This window comes from Podarcis cretensis, assembly GCF_951804945.1.
Source record: "Podarcis cretensis genome assembly, chromosome: 10".
NCBI classification, from domain to species: Eukaryota; Metazoa; Chordata; class Lepidosauria; order Squamata; family Lacertidae; genus Podarcis; species Podarcis cretensis.
In genome coordinates this window covers 71,782,506-71,804,749 of record NC_137179.1, presented here as the reverse complement: position 1 = coordinate 71,804,749, position 22,244 = coordinate 71,782,506, and the positions used below count along the sequence as shown (strand labels likewise).

At 43.8% G+C, this 22,244-nt stretch overlaps 2 protein-coding genes across 4 annotated transcripts in view; one reads left to right on the top strand and one right to left on the bottom strand.

Annotated features, from left to right (window-relative positions):
* Nucleotides 1-1,531: 1,531 nt before the first annotated feature.
* ARMC10 (armadillo repeat containing 10) lies at nucleotides 1,532-16,893 on the top strand. Its single transcript, XM_079993729.1, has 6 exons — nucleotides 1,532-1,794; nucleotides 5,264-5,412; nucleotides 7,160-7,294; nucleotides 10,988-11,164; nucleotides 12,433-12,504; nucleotides 13,272-16,893. The coding sequence occupies exons 1-6, from the start codon at nucleotides 1,533-1,535 to the stop codon at nucleotides 13,527-13,529; spliced, it is 1,053 nt and encodes a 350-aa protein (XP_079849855.1). The 5' UTR covers nucleotide 1,532; the 3' UTR covers nucleotides 13,530-16,893.
* Nucleotides 15,712-22,244, bottom strand: part of NAPEPLD (N-acyl phosphatidylethanolamine phospholipase D) — a 23,297-nt gene continuing 16,764 nt past the window's right edge. For all 3 annotated transcript variants that reach the window (XM_079993691.1, XM_079993693.1, XM_079993692.1), the window contains exons 4-5: nucleotides 21,580-21,694; nucleotides 15,712-18,129 (exon numbers count right to left, since the gene is read on the bottom strand). In XM_079993691.1, the coding sequence (XP_079849817.1) occupies nucleotides 18,001-18,129; nucleotides 21,580-21,694 (244 nt within the window). In that variant the 3' untranslated portion in view covers nucleotides 15,712-18,000. The remainder of the gene's footprint in view (nucleotides 18,130-21,579; nucleotides 21,695-22,244) is intronic.

The window sequence follows — 22,244 nt, the reverse complement described above, 5'->3', positions numbered from 1 at the left end:
CCTCTCCCGGCCGAGGTGCCCCTGGAATGGGCTGCCTCAGGAAGAGCCGCTGCCACCGCCGCCTCGGACGGAGGCAAGCAGTGCCCCAGCTGCGGCCATTCTGTCCTGCGCCTCCAGCCTCCCCAAGTGTAAAGTATTGCACTTGGGCAAAAAAAATGAGAGGCACAAATACAAGATGGGTGACACCTGGCTTGAGAGCAGTACATGTGAAAAGGATCTAGGAGTCTTGGTTGACCACAAACTTGACATGAGCCAACAGTGTGACGCGGCAGCTAAAAAAGCCAATGCAATTCTGGGCTGCATCAATAGGAGTATAGCATCGAGATCAAGGGAAGTAATAGTGCCACTGTATTCTGCTCTGGCCAGTTCTGGGCACCACAGTTCAAGAAGGACACTGACAAACTGGAACGTGTCCAGAGGAGGGCAACCAAAATGGTCAAAGGCCTGGAAACGATGCCTTATGAGGAACGGCTAAGGGAGCTGGGCATGTTTAGCCTGGAGAAGAGGAGGTTAAGGGGTGATATGATAGCCATGTTCAAATATATAAAAGGATGTCACATAGAGGAGGGAGAAAGGTTGTTTTCTGCTGCTCCAGAGAAGCGGACACGGAGCAATGGCTCCAAACTACAAGAAAGAAGATTCCACCCAAACATTAGGAAGAACTTCCTGACAGTAAGAGCTGTTTGACAGTGGAATTTGCTGCCAAGGAGTGTGGTGGAGTCTCCTTCTTTGGAGGTCTTTAAGCAGAGGCTTGACAACCATATGTCAGGAGTGCTCTGATGGTGTTTCCTGCTTGGCAGGGGGTTGGACTCGATGGCCCTTGTGGTCTCTTCCAACTCTATGTGTTAAGTTGTGGGCTGACATAGCAGACGACACAGCGATTTCTCCAAAGCAGCTCTTTATTTTGTAAGCTGGAATAGAACTGCCTGCAAACAGCTCAGCCGGCCTGCTTTTATAGGCAGCCGGCTGTCAACATTGTAGCAACAACAACCCAGAGTTTCCCGCCTAAAATAACTGACGTGGACCTGAGTGAAAACTATCTACAGACCTGAGTGAAAACTATCTACAGTATCCCCCTGCTGGCCCAGGGTGAAACTTCACTACATAACACCATGATTCTATGATTCCCCGGGAGAGGCGCGCCCTGAGGCCCCTCTTTCTGGTTTTAGGATTGCGCTTTTAAGTACTTATCTCCTCGTCCTACCAACTGCGCTAAAAAGAGCCTCCCTGGATGAAGAGCGGGGTTAAAAGGGAGAAAGCGAATGGATCTTTTACTCGTGATCCCGTTGCTTCCTCTAGTTATGAGGCTGCAGTGGGCGGTGAAATAAAAAACGGGGGTGGGGTGGGGGGCCGCGCCAGATCTCCCCTGCGCGCTTCCTGCGCGCGGAGGTCTGGATGCGGAGGGCTCCGCGCGCGCGCAAGGGGGCGCCGAGGCGCCGCTGCTTTTCCCGGCCGCCGAGCGAGCGAGGGAGGGAGGCGGAGCCCGCGCTCTCCACCTCCCCGTGCCGCTGAGGGCCGAGAGAGACGCGGCCATGAGGGAGAGCGGAGGGTGGTCTGTGGCGGTGCGGGCGGCGGGGCTGGCGGTCGGCGCCGGCGTCTGCTACTGCCTTTACCGAGCGAGCAGCCGGAGGAGGGGACGCGAGGGAGGAGGAGGCGAAGCCGGGGCCAAGCGGGGAGATGCGCGTCGAGGGCACGAAGCGCCCGTCTCTGGGCAGGCCGCCCCCGCATGGCTGCAGAAAGGGTCGGCGATGCCCGGGCTTTCCAGCCGGAAGGGGCCGGAAAACCTTCGGCAAGGTAAGAGCGCCCGGAGCGCTTTGTTTTCTTCTTAATGCGTTTTCCAGCTACCGAGTTTGCGCTTTTCAAGATGACAGTGAGAAGTCCCAGGGCCGGATTTACGTTTAAGCTAAACGAGCTGTAGCTTAGGGCCCCACTCTCTTGGGGGCCCCAAAAATTTTTAAGGGGGGAAAAAACTGGATGTACATTTCCAAAATGTTAAGTTAAAGCTTAATAATTATTTCACTATTAATATGTTGTTGTTTAGTCGTTTAGTCATGTCCGACTCTTCGTGACCCCATGGACCAGAGCACGCCAGGCCCTCCTGTCCTCCACTGCCCCCCGCAGCTTGGTCAGACTCATGCTGGTAACCTCGAAAACACTATCCAACCATCTCGTCCTCTGTCGCCCCCTTCTCCTTGCGCCCTCCATCTTTCCCAACATCAGGGTCTTCTCCAGGGAGTCTTCTCTTCTCATGAGGTGGCCAAAGTATTGGAGCCTCAGCTTCAGGATCTGTCCTTCCAGTGAGCACTCAGGGCTGATTTCCTTCAGAATGGAGAGGTTTGATCTTCTTGCAGTCCATGGGACTCTCAAGAGTCTCCTCCAGCACCAGAATTCAAAAGCATCAATTCTTCGGCGATCAGCCTACTTGATGGTCCAGCTCTCACTTCCATACATCACTACTGGGAAAACCATAGCTTTAACTATACGGACCTTTGTTGGCAAGGTGATGTCTCTACTTCTCAAGATGCTGTCTAGGCCTGTCATTGCCCTTCTCCCAAGAAGCAGGCGTCTTTTAATTTCGTGGCTGCTGTCACCATCTGCAGTGATCATGGAGCCCAAGAAAGTAAAATCTCTCACTGCCTCCATTTCTTCCCCTTCTATAAATATACTTCTTCTTAATTGTATTTCAGTTCAACAATTACTTCGATAAAATACATATTTTGTTATGTGCAAATGGTTTTAGATACCCATTAGGTCCATAAACTACCATATACAGTTAAGTTAGAGCTTAATAATTATTTCACTATTAATATACTTCTTAATTGTACAGTGGTACCTTGGGTAACATACGCTTCAGGTTACATACGCTTCAGGTTACAGACTCCGCTAACCCAGAAATAGTGCTTCAGGTTAAGAACTTTGCTTCAGGATGAGAACAGAAATCGTGCTCCGGTGGCACGGCGGCAACAGGAGGCCCCATTAGCTAAAGTAGTGCTTCAGGTTAAGAACAGTTTCAGGTTAAGTACGGACCTCCGGAACGAATTAAGTTAACTTAACCCGAGGTACCACTGTATTTCACTATTAATATATTTCTTCTTAATTGTATTTCAGTTAAACAATTACTTCGATAAAATACATATTTTTTTATGTGCAAATGGTTTTAGATGCCCATTAGGTCCATAAACTACCATATACAGTCATACCTCGGGTTGACGATGCTTCAGGTTAAGCATTTTCAGGTTGTGCTCCGCGGCGACCCAGAAGTAATAGAACACATTACTTCCGGGTTCCATGTGCAGATGCTCAAAATAATGTCATGCGCATGCACAGAAGTGGCGAATTGCGACCCGCGCACGTGCAGAAGCAGGTTGCGTTCACTTCAGGATGCGAACAGGGCTCTGGAACGGATCCTGTTCGCATCCAGAGGTACCACTATAGCATATATTCAATACAAAAAACAGCAACAATTTGTTGTTGATAGAGGAGAGCTGGACATATAAAGGGCCCCAATACCTTCAGTAGTTTAGGGCCTCATCAAACCTAAATCCGGCCTGAGTTCGCCAGTGGCAAGTGCAGAGAAATACAGCTGTGTATTCCTTAGACCACCTCATGAGAAGAGAAGACTCCCTGGAAAAGACCCTGATGTTGGGAAAGATGGAGGGCCCAAGGAGAAGGGGACGACAGAGGATGAGATGGTTGGACAGTGTTCTTGAAGCTACCAGCATGAGTTTGACCAAACTGCGGGAGGCAGTGGAAGACAGGAGTGCCTGGCGTGCTCTGGTCCATGGGGTCACGAAGAGTCGGACACGACTAAACGACTAAACAACAATCCCTTAGACCAGAGCTGTTTAGGACTCCTCAATCACTTGTCAGAAGCACAGTTCAAGGGGTTCGCATGCTATTTATGTACATGCTATTAACATAACATTGCCAGGGCCTGTCACTAGGCAGTTTGGCTTGCAGTCTACTACTGATAATAGTAGACTGCAGTTGTGCAGTTCATTCCATGCTTTGCTGCTGATTAGCAATCCATTCTTAGATTGTTAGTTGTGCAAAATATTATGACTCATTAAAGGCAGGTAAGCCTCTCTGCAGTTAGCCTGATCACAGGCTCTTCTTTCCCCTCTTGCCATTAGAGACTTTTTCATTTATTAAAAAATGAACCTTTTTATTCAGGCATCTATTGCTAATTATTACTGAATGAGGTTGTTGATTCTTACCTAGACTAACTGCTGATAAGATATAATAACCCTGTTTCAAATATGTCTCTCCCTCCTCTTCTTTCCACACTGTTTCCGAGGTGGCTTGGAGCCAATTGGACAAATGCAGTTTTAAGTAAAGAAATAAGGAAGAACCCAAGCCCACTGTCCTAGGAAGGAGAATGGATAGGAAATTCATGGTTATTATTAGTTCCAAGATGAGATGAAATGAAATGAAATGTAAAACACCGGTTCAGAACAGACATCCTCAGATGGAGGGAGAACAACATTCATTGTTTTATTCTGCTCCATAAAAATCCAGTTAAATAGGACTTTATTGTCATAACCATCTTACTAATTGGTCATTGGAGCTGAGCTAGTGATCTGCCCACTGTCACCAAAATGTATCTCTGTTTTAACACAGCCTTTTATGTTCATGTCAGAGTTTGTGTCATTGGGCTATAATAGTTCAGAGTGTAGCTACACAGGTTTGAAATGCAAAGAAATGCTTAATGTAAAATAAAAAGTTGTAGTGCAACTGTTTTAACTAGTGCATATACACACATTAACCACTGTAGACTACTGCAGCCTTTCCAATATGCAATGTAGAGGCAGGTGTTAACACTCTATTCCAGGGATGGGGAGTTTCAGGCCCAGGCACCAAATGTGGCCCTGTAGCCCCCTCTGCCTGGCCCTTGGGACTCTCTCCAAGTCACACACGCCTCTCCACAGACCATATCCCTCACTGCCCCTGCTTTACACCCTAACAGTTTTTGCATGGCTGGAATGTGTCCTTGAACTCTGAAGTTGCCTCTTGTTTGTCTGGGTAGAGAGTGGCATGTGAGCCTATGTAGCATCTAGCCCATTGCATAAAAGACAACCTAAAATGTGTTGCTCCACCCACTTTTACCCCAGGCCGAATCCACCACTGACATGTTGATGTTGCCCTGGGAAGGCTGCCCAGAAGGGATTGTCGCCTTCATCCGCTCCTTCCTTTCCTCTCTCCCCCCCAACAGTTAAATTACTAGTGCAAAAATTGTTTATGTTTCTAAAATTTCTAAAATTAGAAGACGTGGATCTTCCAAAATCATCCCATGATCTGGAGGCACACCATATACAGAATCTTATTCGTTTACTTGACTCTACGAAGGATCCCACAATTCAGGAGCAAGCCTTGATTACATTGAGCAACAGTGCTGCATTCTCTGCAAATCAGGTAAGTATTGTTATTTGCTTAAAAGAAAAGAAAATATATAAAAGACAATAAGATAAAGTAATAACCATGTAAAAACTAATTAAAACAATGTAATTTGTTTCCTTGGGATCAGGATCAGTGGGGTATAAATCTTCAAAATGAAATCTTCTTCTACAAGTAGATCTTGGCTTCTGTTAGGTCAGTGGTTCCCAATTAGCAAAGTACTTCAGAGCCCGTTTTTCGAAAGCCATGGCTTTTGAAAATATTTATATCTCTATGGTAGTTTTTGGAATTGTGAATTGTGCCACAGACCCCCTGGGTGGATTACGCAGACCCCTGGGGGTCCACAGACCCCCAGTTGGGAACCACTGTGTTATGTAACTGTAATACTTATCCGTGTATTTTTCTAGGACCAATACAACTTCCACAGTTTAAGTGACAGAATTCTAAGCAGACCCATAGTGCCTTGTCCCATCTCAACGCTAGTGGTGCCTCCAGACTCTCATTATTGTGGAGAGAGCCTCAAGAACAAAAACGTTTACTTTGTGCAGTTAGGGCTCTGTTTCTGTAGCTCAACAGATCCACTTTGGAAAAAAGAAAGACTTGGTATAGTTTGGAAAGTGATGAGGAAATGCATTGAAAAGTGTGAAATAAACGAATGATTAATGGAAAGATATATGAACACCCTACGGGATGCGGGTGGCGCTGTGGGTAAAACCTCAGTGCCTAGGACTTGCCGATCGTATGGTCGGCGGTTTGAATCCCCGCGGCGGGGTGAGCTCCTGTCTTTCGGTCCCAGCTCCTGCCCACCTAGCAGTTCGGAAGCACCCCTAAGTGCAAGTAGATAAATAGGGACCGCTTTATAGCGGGAAGGTAAACGGGGTTTCCGTGTGCTGCGCTGGTGCTGGCTCGCCAGATGCAGCTTGTCACGCTGGCCACGTGACCCGGAAGTGTCTTCGGACAGCGCTGGCCCCCGGCCTCTTAAGTGAGATGGGCGCACAACCCTAGAGTCGGACACGACTGGCCCGTACGGGCAGGGGTACCTTTACCTTTATATGAACACCCTGCAAGAAAATCAGGATAAATTTTCATTGTAATAAACCACCCTGCAGACAAATCAGAACAAATGCTCAGTAGAGACCAGATATCATTTATCCTCTACATATAATAATTTATTATTTATACCCCGCCCATCTGGCTGAGTTTCACCAGCCACTCTGGGCGGCTTTGTACATAAGCTTTGTGAAAGTAAATCAGGTTGAATGCTCAGTAAACAGGTCATCTGGAGGAGCCCTTATAGAGGAAATGGGAGATTGAGTTGAGAGTACTTCACTGTTCTGTACCTTACCTCAATGAGAAAAAGTAGAGATGTCAGTCGTTGGCAAGGATGATGCGCAGAGCCCTTTGCATGAGCAAACCGCAGTTCCATGAACACTTGTGGGGAAGTAGGCACTTTCATCCCCCTTCCAACTCCTGCATAACTCTGTCCCACTTGAAGAGAGTGTCCTGGTGTGTTGGAGTAGTTGGGGAGAGGTGGGAAGAGGGGAAAAATGATTCCTTCGCAGTGTCTACCCACATGCTCCACCTTACAGTAAATGCTATGCCTAGAGTAGTTTTTACAGATTAGATAAAAATGAAATCCAATTGCTTCATTGTATTATTTGTTGATTCAAGCAGAATTCATATAACAATTAAAACATATTTTGTTTGTCTCCCGGAATTAAATTAAGATAATTGTATATCACACATTTTTCTGTTTAACTCGTAGGATATCATTCGAAATTTGGGCGGGCTTATCATTGTTGGAAAAATGCTTTCAGTTCCTGACACTAAAGTTAAAGAAAAAGCACTGAATGCACTTAATAACTTGAGTATGAATATTAAAAATCAAGAAGAGATGAAGGTAAGTTTAAAAGCAACAAACTCTACTACAGAAAACTCTGTGCATAAATAATGAGTTTATATGAAGAACTTTTTGTGCAATCCCATTTAGATTCAAAGCAATGAAAGCTTTCCCGTTGACTTCAATGTGATCTAAGCTTTCCCCTGTAATGTTGATTAGGTAAATACTTTTTATAATGATTAATTACAGCATTTTATATGCTGCACTTCAGTTAAAACTCCCAGGACAACTCTCAAAGTCATAAGCAACACCAAATTAATAACAAATATTAGCATAAATATACAGTGGTGCCTCGCAAGACGAAATTAATTCGTTCCGCGAGTTGCTTCGTCTTGCGATTTTTTCGTCTTGCGGAGCACGGATTCCCCGGGTATTAACGGTTTTACGAAAAAGGAAGCAAACCCGCAAGACGTTTTCGTCTTGCGAAGCAAGCCCATAGGGAAATTCATCTTGCGAAGCACCTCGAAAAACGGAAAACCCTTTCGTCTAGCGAGTTTTTCGTCTTGCGAGGCATTCGTCTTGCGGGACACCACTGTAACTCAAAGGGGCTTTCCATATGTGGGACACCACAGCTGAAAAGGCCCTCTCTCTGGTACTACCCACCTGACATAAGAAGGGAAGGGCATTCAGAAGAGGACCACTAACGATGAACAAAAAATAGGATGACCTACTTCTCTTGTCACAGTCATCCAACCTACATTACTTTAAGTTCAGGTGCTGTTCAAACAAGTGTTGAAAATAAATATAACGACATGCCAATTTTAGTATTTGTATTCAGAGGGCAATGAATTGGCTCTTGAATTTGCATGATGAAACCTAAAACTGTAGGGATAGTTGGTGGTGTTGCCCCTCAATCTACCGTATATACTTGAGTATAAGCCGACTTTTTCAGCACATTTTTTATGCTGAAAAAGCCCCCCTCGGCTCATACTCAAGTGAGGGTCCCACTGACCTCTGGTGCAGTGCGGATGACTTGCGAGCGGCAGGGGCTGTTACTGGCGGCGGCGGAAGGAGCAGCCCAAAAGCAGCCCTTTCGGGCTGCTTCTTCCTCCTCCTCTGCCTTTGCTGCTGTAGGCAGTGGCAGCGGAGGAGCGAGCAACCTGAAAGTAGCCTCCTCCGCTGCCGCTGACAGCGGCAAAGTTGTGCGTGTGCAAACAGCTCCGCAGTTGCACATGTGCAAACGCTTAAAGAAGCCCAGGCGTTCCGTCGCATGCACAGCAGTGCTCCTTTAATAATAATAAAAAAAAAAAACGGACAAGGCGGCGGCGGTTTCTCGTTGCAACTGCTGTTATGGTTCTTGAAGGTGCTCGCGAAGGGAAGCTGCCTCTCCTCATGTCCTACTCCACCAGCCCGAGGCGTGCACGGCTGCCCCGGACGGTGCTGCGCTGGCTGCAGAGCCTCGACCTCAGTTTTTCACCTACACATTTCCGTAGGTGAGGCCACCGCCCCGCTTCCTGCCGTACCTGGGCACCTCAGAGGGTGAAGACGCACCTTGGGGTCAGCGGGAAAAAGGGCCCTGGTTTGCTTTTGGCTCCCTCGGCTGCAAGCCCTGGGCTGCGTCTTTCTTGCCCGTGTGGGCGCCTCCCCTCCTGCGAGAAGTGAATGCAAATCTCCCAGGAGCTTTGAGGGAGCTTGAACTCGAGCCCTTTGATATGTGTATATCAAATGTTTTCAGACCGAAGGCTGGGTGAACCAGTGGGGTAGAGAGGCCCTTTTGGGGAGGGGGGAAGCACCTGTGTTCTGTTGTCATCACTGCTGGAAACGTCGGGTAAGATAGCACCAGAATCCCCTTTATCCGTTGAGAAGAGGTTTCCTTCCTTAAAAATTAAACCTGTGGGCTTCCGAAGTTTAGTCCAGAATTAGCTTCTGGTCCACGAGATACCTTTCTTTCCCTAGGAGGAAAGGCTTTCATGGTGACAGCCCCCACTGGAGGATTTGTAGTTGCTGCATCACATTCCTGGATTTGCATAAAGGCAGCAAGCAAAAGTGAAGTCAGGTTGCACAAGAGTAGTGAGTGTGGCATGACAGTGAGAAGGGGAAAACACTGAAAGGCTGGAGGGGACGAGGGAAACTGGCAGTTTTAAACAATGCTAAGAGGTTTGAGTAATGGGACGCAGGTGGCGCTGTGGGTTAAAGCCTCAGCGCCTAGGGCTTGCCGATCGAAAGGTCGGCGGTTCGAATCCCTGCGGCGGGGTGCGCTCCCGCTGCTCGGTCCCAGCGCCTGCCAACCTAGCAGTTGGAAAGCACCTCCGGGTGCAAGTAGATAAATAGGGACCGCTTACCAGCGGGAAGGTAAACGGCGTTTCCGTGTGCTGCGCTGGCTCGCCAGAGCAGCGATGTCACGCTGGCCACGTGACCCGGAAGTGTCTCCGGACAGCGCTGGCCCCTGGCCTCTTAAGTGAGATGGGCGCACAACCCCAGAGTCTGTCAAGACTGGCCCGTACGGGCAGGGGTACCTTTACCTTTACCTTTAAGAGGTTTGAGTAAAATACAGTGGTGCCTCGCAAGACGAAAATAATCCGTTCCGCGAGTCTCTTCGTCTAGCGGTTTTTTCGTCTTGCGGAGCAACCCTATTAGCGGATTAGCGCTATTAGCGGCTTAGCGGCTATTAAAGGCTTAGCGGCTTAGCGGCTAAAAGGCTATTAGCGGCTTAGAAAAAGGGGGGGGGAGTGAAAAGACTCGCAAGACGTTTTCGTCTTGCGAAGCAAGCCCATAGGGAAATTAATCTTGCAAAGCGCATCGAAAAATGGAAAACCCTTTTGTCTAGCGGGTTTTTCGTCTTGCGGGGCACCACTGTACTGTGGAATATTTGAGAGCTCTCATGAGACAGCTGAGGAATGGAAGAGGGAGTAGTTTGAGTACAGTGAGAAGGGAGAGAGAGATGAAGGTTTTTGTACTTTTAAAGTTATTGTTGATACCATATTGTTTTTGTTGACCCTCTTTTCCACTTACAGAGCTAGTTTACTGTTTTTCTTTGAAATAAATGTTCAAAAACATTTAACCTACTGATGCCTTAATTAATGTAATTTTATTGGTACGTATTTTTATTTTTGAAATTTACCAGTAGCTGCTGCATTTCCCACCCTAGGCTTATCCTCAAGTCAATAAGTTTTCCCAGTTTTTTTGTGGTAAAATTAGGTGCCTCGGCTTATTTTGGGGTCGGCTTATACTCGAGTATACAGTGGTACCTCAGGTTAAGTACTTAATTTGTTCCAGAGGTCCGTACTTAACCTGAAACTGTTCTTAACCTGAAGCACTACTTTAGCTAATGGGGCCTCCCACTGCCACCGTGCCGCCAGAGCCCGATTTCTGTTCTCATCCTGAAGCAAAGTTCTTAACCTGAAGCACTATTTCTGGGTTAGCGGAGTCTGTAACCTGAAGCGTATGTAACCCGAGGTGCCACTGTATATGGTATTAACAATACTTTAAACATCTGCAGAGAAGAAAACAGATAACTCTACATTTAGAATATGTTGTTAACGGAAGGATTATTGTGATAAAAGGTTTTGCCAATTGTTTAAATTAGCAGCATTCGCTATACCTCATGTTAAAAAAAGGTCCTTTGTCACTACCTTCGCTTATTTGTTCAAAATTTGTGTTCAACAGCGATAATATTTTGTTTTTAATGATAACAGTGGGATTATCACTGGGAGTGGTTTGTTCTGATCGTGTTTTTGTTTTTCCCTCCCTAAGATATATATTACCGTTGTTTGTGAGGAGACAGATTCAGCTCCCTTGAACTCTGAACTTCAGCTGGCTGGGCTTCGATTTTTAACCAATATGTCTGTTACCAATGACTATCATTACATGATGACAAACTTCATACCTTGCTTTTTTCATATGCTTTCGGAAGGAAATGAAAGAACACAGGTACCATAAGATGCTCTATCTTGTTAGGAGGAAAATCTTTTGGATTCTGTTTTTCTTGTCTGACGCAGTCCTTTAATTCTCTGTGTCTTAAATTACTTCAAAAATTAATAGTAGTCATGCACATAAGTTAAAGGGGGTAGAAAATATTTTTAGCTGATTTTTCTTTACTCACCTCTTTTTAAAAAGCGAGGGAGTAGGACTATTTAGGCTTTCTGAACTCCAGAGCCAACTCAGAAAAATGTTAATTAGAAAAGGGATTTGAACCAGAGCATTAAAGCAATTGCTTATTGGTCATTCATAAGAAAAGACCTTAGCAGGACTCCATTCCCTGTTCCTTAGTAAGTTAAGGGGCACCACAGGATGGCTCTCTCTCACTCTCAACCTGTTTACTTTGAGTGAAAATAACAGCAGAGCTTGTTTTGAACAGTTCTGAATGTTTCTTCTTTAGATTACAGAAGCACACATTATTAGAAGAAAACAGGATTCTCTGAGAATTCAGGAGAGATTTATACTTCTGAAAGACGGATGTAGATTTTAAATGAAGAGTAGGTGCAAAGAAGATAGGCTCCTAGAAGAATAAGGTTGCTGTCACTAGTCCTGCTGCATTGCAGCTTTGGGGTCAGTTTACACTTCACAGCTCAGATTAAGTTTGTGTTTCTGCTCAGTACTATGCCAGCTTCATTAATGTGTAGCCCCGAAATTCTGTTCCCCCCCGCACTGATGTCAAAGTTTGGTGCTAGTTTTGTGCCACAAACCCTGCTTTCTGCAGTGCACTCCAAACTGACTAATTTGACAGTCAAACCAGGGCTCATAGGTTTACCCCCAAACTCTACTCTGTCTGCTTAACTACAGACTGGTCCCAAAGTGGTGTGCTGGATTGGTGCCCCCCACTTTCTGTGCCACCCCCCAAACTGAGTAATTTATGAAGCTTGCAATGCGGGTAGCCAATTCTCATACCGGTTTACTCAGAAATAAGTACTGATAAAACTTAAAGGGGGCTTATTTCCTAATAAGGACAAATGCTTGTTACGAGAAAATTGGGTTTATATTATTTTGCTATTTTTTCTCCTTATAATTTTGGTTTTGTCACCATGTTGAACTGCCAGAAAAAGTGGGATCTAAATTTTTTGTTTCATGATCTCCTAGCCTGCAGTTTGTAAGTTGTGTTTGCAAATCTTACTGATTAGTAAATTAGTAATATGTGTTCCTAATATTTCCTGCTTATTTTATGTGTATTATTAAAATTAACTTTCCCCCTATATTAATAGGTTCAGGTTCTAAAAGTGCTTGTGAATTTATCAGCAAACCCAGCTATGATGGAACATCTCCTTAATGCTCAGGTAATGCTACTTTTTATGCTTCTTTCAACAATTACTATTTGAAGAAATAATAATAATAATAATAATAATAATAATAATAATAATTTATTTATATCCCGCCCTCCCCAGCCGAAGCTGGGCTCAGGGCAGCTAACAATAAAATAATACAACATTCTAAAATCATTTCATTATAAAATTAATTCAAATCAAATTGATGGCAACCATTGGGCTAGAGTTCTGTGAAGATTGCCAAAGGAGGGGGTCAGACTGTGCCCTGGCCAAAGGCTTGGTGGAACAGCTCTCTTGCAGGCCCTGTGGAAAGATGTCAAGTCCCGCAGGGCCCTAGTCTCTTGTGACAGAGCATTCCACCAGATCGGAGCCACAGCCGAAAAAGCCCTGGCTCTAGTTGAGGCCAGCCTAACCTCTCTGTGGCCTGGGACCTTCAAGATGTTTTCATTTGAAGACCGTAAGTTTCTCTGTGGGGCATACCAGGAGAGGCGGTCCCGTAGGTACGAGGGTCCTAGGCCTTATAGGGCTTTAAAGGTTAAAATAGCTATAGCTGAGTGAGCAGAGGTAAGGAATACTCCGGGTTAGTAGCTGGAGAATGCCTGAGGTGTATGGTGCTCAAAATTTGATTTTGGGTTGGCATAGGGAAGTTCAGAAGCTAGTAAATTACTAGAGCCCACGAAGGTGGGTAAGTGATACATATGATATTTACTAAAAAGAAGTATGTTCACTTGTTTTTTCATGCCTACGAACAACTATTTCTTGTTTGTTCAATTCTCTAGGCACCCTTCTTACTATCCCTGTTTGACACCTGCATAAACAAAGAAGTTTTGCTCAGGGTCCTGGTGTTTGCCACAAACTTAACAAAACTTACGCAAAAGGACAAGAGCATTACTGTCCATCATCACAATGAAGGTTCAATTTGTTCTGTACTCTGGGGGAATACTACAGAGTGTGCTCAGAAACTAACATCTTTGTTGTACCATCATGACACAGAAGTAAAAGAACAAGTGGCAGAACTGATAATGCAGCGGTGCTGAATCTGGAAATTGTTAAAAGCCTCCATTCAAAATCAAATTCCGGATGCAAAAGCCTAAGCTGATGCTTATGAATGTCGGACTCACAATATATATATATGTAGGCCTACATGTTCATGGAATAGGAAGAAAAGCGGTATAACTTCTTGCATGTATGAAACTACTTTCAACCTCAATGGAAAAGCATTACATGGTAGAATACATATGGAAGTTGTAGATCAGTACTGTTCATTTATGTTACTAAATGCAATTTGTGTAGAGCTAATTTCTGTAGAAATACTTCAGCCATAACTTTGCATGTTTTGATTTGAAGCTCTCCCTGTGTCTCAAGAGTCCAACTGACTTCTAATAGGAGTTAGGCATTTTGTGTTGCTGATTTTATCCTTGCTACTTTTGGCACTGTGGTCTAAACCTCTCAGAGAGCCTAGGGCTTGCCGATCAGAAGGTCGGCGGTTCGAATCCCCGCGAGGGGGTGAGCTCCTGTTGCTCGGTCCCAGCTCCTGCCCACCTAGCAGTTCAAAAGCATGTCAAAGTGCAAGTAGATAAATAGGTACCGCTCTGGCAGGAAGGTAAACGGTGTTTCCGTGTGCTGCTCTGGTTTGCCAGAAGCGGCTTAGTCATGCTGGCCACATGACCCAGAAAAACTCTGCGGACAAACGTCAGCTCCCTCGGCCAGTAAAGTGAGATGAGCGCCGCAACCCCAGAGTCGGTCACAACTGGACCTAACGGTCAGGGGTCCCCTTACCTTTAGTTTTCAGGTGTCTCAGACTTTTTTTTCCTATTGCTGACCTTAAAGTCATTTAATTATTTGTAGTTCAGACATTTAATTATTTCAAAGATGAGCCAACTATTCTTATAACTGTTTTGTGGTGTCTTATGTTTTATTCAGTTTGTATATTTTTGTAGGCTGCCTTGATAGTATGAATATTTTAATTGATCTTGATCGATCTATCTATCTTCTTAGGGCTGAGAAAACCTGATGCTAGAATATTTTGGCTATATTCCAGAGCTTTAAATATGTAAATATGGAGAAAACTCCATAAAAGGGTAGAGCTACCTCCTCTATTGAAATGTATGAGGAACAGCTTGCGTATAGCAAGCTGCAACAGGTATAACAACATTTACTCTGAGCATACAATGTTTTGTAATGTGTTGGCATTGCTGTCTCCCATACCCTGTTTTTATATACCAGTACAGTAAGTATTAAGATAATGAGACTGTGTGCTTTTTTATTTACTATTTAACTTTAAGCCCTCTAAAAAGAATAGCTTGCAATTATGCACACAAAAATTAAATTTACACCTCTGGAAGGAATTTATTTTTGTTTTGCAAAGATGGTCAGATTTATGTATGGTTGAGTTTATACTCGAGGTAGAAACCTTGGAGCCTGGTTATGACAAATTGCATCAGTCACAAAAGGATGTTACTGCCCAGTATCTTACAGAAGAACTTAAGTCCTCCAACAAGTGAGCTGTGAACATCAGTGTACCCAAAGCCATAATTCATTGCATTTGTGTTTTAGTAGCTCAAACCCATACACCTGAATAAAATGTAAAGTAGCAATTAAATGAAAAAGTAGTATGTTTCAAATGCAGTGCCATAGTACTCTCCCATTTGTATTTCACAGCAAATACAAGTATGTAGTGATGTAAAACTGCAAATAGTATAAAGGTAAAGGTAAAGGGACCCCTGACCATTAGGTCCAGTCGTGGCTGACTCTGGGGTTGCGGCACTCATCTCGCTTTATTGGCCGAGGGAGCCGGCGTACAGTTTCCGAGTCATGTGGCCAGCATGACTAAGCCGCTTCTGGTGAACCAGAGCAGCACATGGAAACACCGTTTACCTTCCCGCCAGAGCGGTACCTATTTATCTACCTGCACTTTGACGTGCTTTCGAACTGCTAGGTTGGCAGGAGCAGGGACCAAGCAACGGGAGCTCACCCTGTGGCGGGGATTCAAACCGCTGACCTTCTGATCGGCAAGTCCTAGGCTCTGGTTTAACCCACAGCGCCACCTGCGTCCCGAATAGTATGTTGAATATTATTCTTTAGCTGAAGATAAATCCTACTAAAGAAAAATTGGGAGAGAAAAAGGAGCGTAGTTAAATTAAATGGTTATTTCTTATTGTGAGAGACCAAGTCAAATTAACATAACATACTCAAAGTATTATTCAATAATATGACTACTTCTGAGCAAGAGAAATCTTTATTTTGTAAATTAGTTTTACTAGTTTGACACATGTATAATTGGCCATTTTTTACAATGTTGAACAAATTAATATCATGCTTTTAAAATTTTATAAGCAATTTGTATATGTTTTTCCACATCATTCTGACAAACCAATTCATTTGAAACCCACAGTTGGCGGCAGGGAGCAAGAACAAACAAAACAAGCTGAATAAAGATTTCAGAGAACAAACGGTTCCAGTTACATGCAGCTTGCTTATTCTCAAAACAAGAAGTGTTCAGGCCTGTGCTAGAACAATTTCACAGTGACAACACAATGCAAAGTGTACAGAGATTCTGGCCAGCAGCAACATAAATAGGCATTTTTTTGTAGTTAGAACTCTTTGAAAAGGCACATTTTATAATTTCAAAACTTGGCTCTTACATTTGCAATTGAAAATGTACAAGCATTCAGTAAAGTCAGTGTTTTGTTCAAAATGTGCTTTTAGCAACTAGTTGTGTTGGAAGACACCATCAAAAACCCTCTTAATTTCCAACAGCTATGAAGGCACAGGGCACATTCTCTAAGTGATCATTCTGCCAAAGGGAGATAATGGGCTGGGACTATTCACACTAATGCTGCAATACTCAAAACATTTTCCATGTGGCTACTATATTGGTTGTAAAACTCAAAACCACTTCTATCATGGTAGTTTCAGGATCTTTAAGTAGACCAGCGCAATCCAGTATTTTATACCAAGTGGGCTGCAAGAGTACTTTGACACGGAACCCGCAGGCCACACACTACCTTACTGCACAGGCCAAAATTTGGTCCCCATCACCCTCGCAGCTCTCATGCTGCCTTTCCACAGCCAGTAAGAAAGATACAAGGCTTTGGGAAGGAGGCATGAGACCCTGACAGGGTCCCAGAACTCCCACCTTCTTCCCAAAGGTGGAAGAGCGCTAATTATGCTTTGGGAGGGAGGAGGGAGGATTCTGGGACCCTGTCAGAGCCCTCACGCCTCCTTCCCAAAACCCAGTGCCTCACTTACCTGGCTTTGGGAAGGCAGCACAAGGGCTGCGGGGGGGGGAGCATCAAATGTCGCTGAGGGCCACTAAAAAGGCCTCGAGGGACACATGCGGCCCTCAGGATGCATGCTGGACTGCCCTGAACTAGATCATTTCAGATTTTAGCCTAATCCCCCCCAAAAAAAACCCCAAGCCCTTTCTGATGTTAAACAATAGTAGCTAAGGCTGTGCTCCTAATCCCACTTATGAGGAAGGAAGTCCCATTGAATTAAATAGGACTTGATTCTGAGTAGACATGGTTAGGATTCTGCTTTAAAATATGCAATCTGAAACATGCATACTAGAAAGGAAGTTCTATCACTGCAGGCCTGGCATCTGAGTAAGGATGCTAAAGATTAGAAAGTGTGTCTATATCACAGGATAGTGGGATGTATGCAAATGAAGGTTTTGATCCTAATCACCTGACAAAAATTAATGGTATTTCAGGAAGACCTTCCAGGTATATGAATCCACACATACCATCATTTTCAGGAAAACCTATCTGCAGTTTTCTAATTCCACCCAATTCCTTGTTGATCAGATCATTGGTGGAAATGATGGAGTGCCTTAACTCTGCTCTTCCCACCCCACTCCAAGGCAGAAAGGGCACAGCAATGCATATGGTACAGCAATGCATATGGTAAACTAGTGTGCAGATGAACCCCTGGCCTGAAGGCCATTGCCAATGGGAGATTTTACTATAACAGACTTGCAGTCAAATGCATACAGAAACCAATTTCTATACATAAGCACTTTATCTAACAGAAAGTTACACTCTCTGTGCTCCAAATCTTCATGTGTATGTGGGGCTTGTTTTTCAGTGTAATCCCCCACTTTTTAAACCAGAAATCCGATTTTTAAAAAGGGAGAGTTAAAGCACTTAGCAGTTCAGTGAGAGAGGGAGGGTTGCTATGTCAAGAAAGCCTTGAGTTCACAGGTCCTCTTGGGTCTTATGGATTGTGGCCTAGTTAATCTCTAGCAGGTGACCTGCACTGGTTTTAAAGAGGTGAAATGACTTCACAGGCAATGGAATTAACTCTTTATGTACACGGCATGTGCAGCTAAGTTAATGCTATCAAGTGCTATTTCATTCATTTATTAAAAACTTGCAATTTTGTAAAGCTGGTATGCAAACTCCTGAAATCTTAAAAATCCTGTTCAAAATTTTACAAAAAGGTATCAACCTTAATTGCTTCCCCCACCCCAGATACAATTGATAAGAAATCGATTTCCCCCCATTTTTATTCAAATCCATCCTCGTTAATATTTAAGTCTCGTGATTCACCATGCTTTAAGACAAAGAAATCTTCAGTTTTCAGTCCGTATCTGTCTAGAGCTTCCATCAGTTTAGCAGGAGGATCCAAGTAATACTGTGGAGAAAACAAGCAGTCAGGACTGGATAAGTCTGTTGTGAAAAAGCTTCATAAGTATTAATCTTAGTTACCTAATAAGTAGCAACTGCAGATTGAGAACTGTAGTCATGGTAAATTCAAGAATAGCTCAAACACCAGTTTGAAAGAACATACTTTAGTCTTGCAAATTTAAGGGGAATTCTGGTTCCACTGAAATCCAATAAGACTTCTTTTTCCTTCTGAAGTCCTTGTTAAGCTCTGAATGGGGTTACCCCCTTGAAGCATACGTTGTATTTGTGGCAACAAGTGTTATTGAACTGATCCTGCTATTTCAGGATGAATCAACTGCTCTGTGCAGCTGTGGTAACTTGTCCAGACAGAGCACTTTGGGACAGCACACTGCTTACAAAAGCTATGTTTTCCATGAATAAACTTCTTAGATATTACAACTGTTCACGAGAGCAGTTGTTTGCACCTCGGTTCTTGCCGGTGAATGATCACATGCAATGGATTGTGAGCACAATCTTTCCAGTTAAGTTTATGGGAAAGTATGAAGTGCTCAACAAAGGCAGATATTCCTAAAAAATATTAGAAAACCATGGGGCCACAGCTCAGTGACGAGGCAGGAGGAGGCTTCTGCATACCAGTTACTGAGAAACATGAAAACAGGGAGAAATGTAAAGTATTGCACTTGGGCAAAAAAAATGAGAGGCACAAATACAAGATGGGTGACACCTGGCTTGAGAGCAGTACATGTGAAAAGGATCTAGGAGTCTTGGTTGACCACAAACTTGACATGAGCCAACAGTGTGACGCGGCAGCTAAAAAAGCCAATGCAATTCTGGGCTGCATCGAGTATAGCATCTAGATCAAGGGAAGTAATAGTGCCACTGTATTCTGCTCTGGTCAGACCTCACCTGGAGTACTGTGTCCAGTTCTGGGCACCACAGTTCAAGAAGGACACTGACAAACTGGAACATGTCCAGAGGAGGGCAACCAAAATGGTCAAAGGCCTGGAAACGATGCCTTATGAGGAACGGCTAAGGGAGCTGGGCATGTTTAGCCTGGAGAAGAGGAGGTTAAGGGGTGATATGATAGCCATGTTCAAATATATAAAAGGATGTCACATAGAGGAGGGAGAAAGGTTGTTTTCTGCTGCTCCAGAGAAGCGGACACGGAGCAATGGCTCCAAACTACAACAAAGAAGATTCCACCTAAACATTAGGAAGAACTTCCTGACAGTAAGAGCTGTTTGACAGTGGAATTTGCTGCCAAGGAGTGTGGTGGAGTCTCCTTCTTTGGAGGTCTTTAAGCAGAGGCTTGACAACCATATGTCAGGAGTGCTCTGATGGTGTTTCCTGCTTGGCAGAGAGTTGGACTCGGTGGCCCTTGTGGTCTCTTCCAACTCTATGATTCTATGAAAAGAAGGGCATTACAGAGCTCGTGCCCTGCTTGTGAGCTTCCCCATAGGCATATAAGGGCCTTTAGTCTTATCCAGCCAGGGCTCTCATTCTTAGGATGAATATGCTCTGCATCAGGTCCAGTTTCAGTCTCCAATTAAAGGACTTAAGGCAGGATAGGGAAACGCCTTAGAAACAGCCTAACTCAACACAATGTGTTATTAGTTTTCCACATTTGGAAAGTATTATTCTTAGTTATCTAATAAGTAGCAACTGCAGATTGAGAACTGTAGTCATGGTAAATTCAAGAATAGCTCAAACGCCAGTTTGAAAGAACATACAGTGGTACCTTGGGTTAAGAACTTAATTCGTTCTGGAGGTCCGTTCTTAACCTGAGGTACCACTTTAGCTAATGGGGCCTCCCGCTGCCGCCGCACCGCCACCGTGCGATTTCTGTTCTCATCCTGAAGCAAAGTTCTTAACCTGAGGTACTATTTCTGGGTTAGCGGAGTATATAACTTGAAGCGTCTGTAACCCGAGGTACCACTGTATCAAAATATGTTTACTTGCTGCAAACTTGTAAATGAAAATAACTGTGCCAGAGAGGATTAAACAATGCCTACATTCTATGAAACCCTTGGGCTACTACAACTGACTTATCAAAGTCCAGTGGCCTGATCATAAATTTTATGACAGAGATGCCTCTACAGTTGTGCACGCCACCTTTTGAGAGTAAATGTTTAAATAGTGTCCTTACCGGCCTTCCTTTAAATTTTTTAACATTTAATTTTTCCAGCAGAACTAGTTTACATTCTGAATCTCTGTACTTAGCAGTGCATGAAATGTGGAGAATCTGTGGGGTTTGGAATCCTTCTCAAGCACCTACCAGAAAGTTTAGGGATTTCATAAACATTAATGATTTCTAATTCTAATTCTAGTTTTAAGAATCAACCACGGTCTTATATGCACAGCCCTTCATCTGCAGAGCATCATCCTGTGTTGTTGGCCAGTAAAAAATTATTATTATTATCATCATCATCATCATCATTTATACCTCACATATCTAGTTGGGTTTCTCTGGGTGGCTGGGGGTTAGTTTCTTCATTATGCTAGAATGTCAAAGAATGTTGGGGTACTGGCACATATGTATGCTGATATAATATGATATGCATACTGATAAGATATGATTTTGTTACACATTCAGGAAAACCAGTTTCATACCAAGTGAAATTGCCTCCAATGATTTTGTCACTCTAACACAAAGCAACTATTAATTCAGTCCATAAAGACAGAGCAACTAAGCTGTACACAATCTCTTAAAGCACCCTTGTCATTGTTCCTTTAGTAGTTTGCTTCAGAGTATCTGTAAGCCATTCAGACTTACTACTAAGCAAAATTTAAGTCAAACTAAAAACTGAGGGGGGGAAACCTACCTTTGACAATACACAATTAGTTGTATAGAGAATCGACTGGCTTCAGAACTAAAATTGACAGCTTATAAAATAATACTAAAATCAGAGGTCATTTTCTTTTAAGCATTTGAAACACCTTGAAAACTGCTATGGTCCGTAAGAAAAAATTATAACACTACATGACTTCATTTTTATATATAGTTTAGTTGGAGCTCCTATACCCAAAATCCATTCAAACTAAATCTCCATTCAAAATTACACACCTGCAGGGGAAACAGCCCACTATTCTGTCCTTGCCTCCTTCCAATTAGTCTCCACAGAGGGCAGGTAATTCTGCTGCCTCTTTGCATCAGATATTATTACATCACTTAATCACACCTGATACAGAGATGCAGTAGAATTATCTTTCCTCAGAGGATGCTGCCTGCTGCATTTCTTCTTGAGATCATGTTCCTTCCAATCAAGGGACACAGCATAAAAACACAGAGGATGTGCAGTTCTCCCACACACTAAAACTCTGGGATGTAAGTGAATGATACTTTCTATTTTCAGTCAGAAGAAAGGATATTTCTGCTATCAGGCTGGAACAGACAGTTCTAGATGCTACTATTTTGAATGGACACCCGCAGCTGCACAAATGGTTAGTTCACACCTACCTCATTGGCTAAAGCAAAGGTTCCCCAGTGAATTCCAACAGACTTCTTTGCTTGTACATCAATATGAATCCTTACTGCTTCTTCGGGGTCCACATGCTGGTATTTCATAAACCACCTACCAAAGAGGGAAAGAGCATTTTTCCTTGCGTGTTACACAGACATGCACTGGCCAAGTTAAGATTCCCTTACTGCCCTTCTCAATCTGTTGCATAGCTCTTACTGGTCCAATTTGTTCCCTTCTCCCATATTGCTAAAAGAGATTGCTCACTTATCTGTTAAGCTGCATCTCAATTATTCTAATGCATCTCAATCATCCCATCTTCCACAAGGCATCTCAATCACATTTAGTTTTCCTGTAATGCAAAACTGGCAGCCCATCTTCACCTACCCCTTGCCCATTAAGATCTAGCCTTTCCTCCTGCTTGTCTTTAAGACTGTGAGCTTTCATTGGCCCCCTTCAGATGACATAAACCATGGCTTAACATAAATCAGCAGCATGTATCACTCCCACTGCCCTTCTTCCTTCATGCAAGTAACAAACCAAGAACCTTGGTTTTCTGTGATGTCCAAAACAGTGCTCATGTTTTGTTTCTCTCCAAATACGTAAACCATAATCTGAAGTCAACTGTTCTTGGCTTCATAGTTGCGGTTGAGGAAGGAAGGAA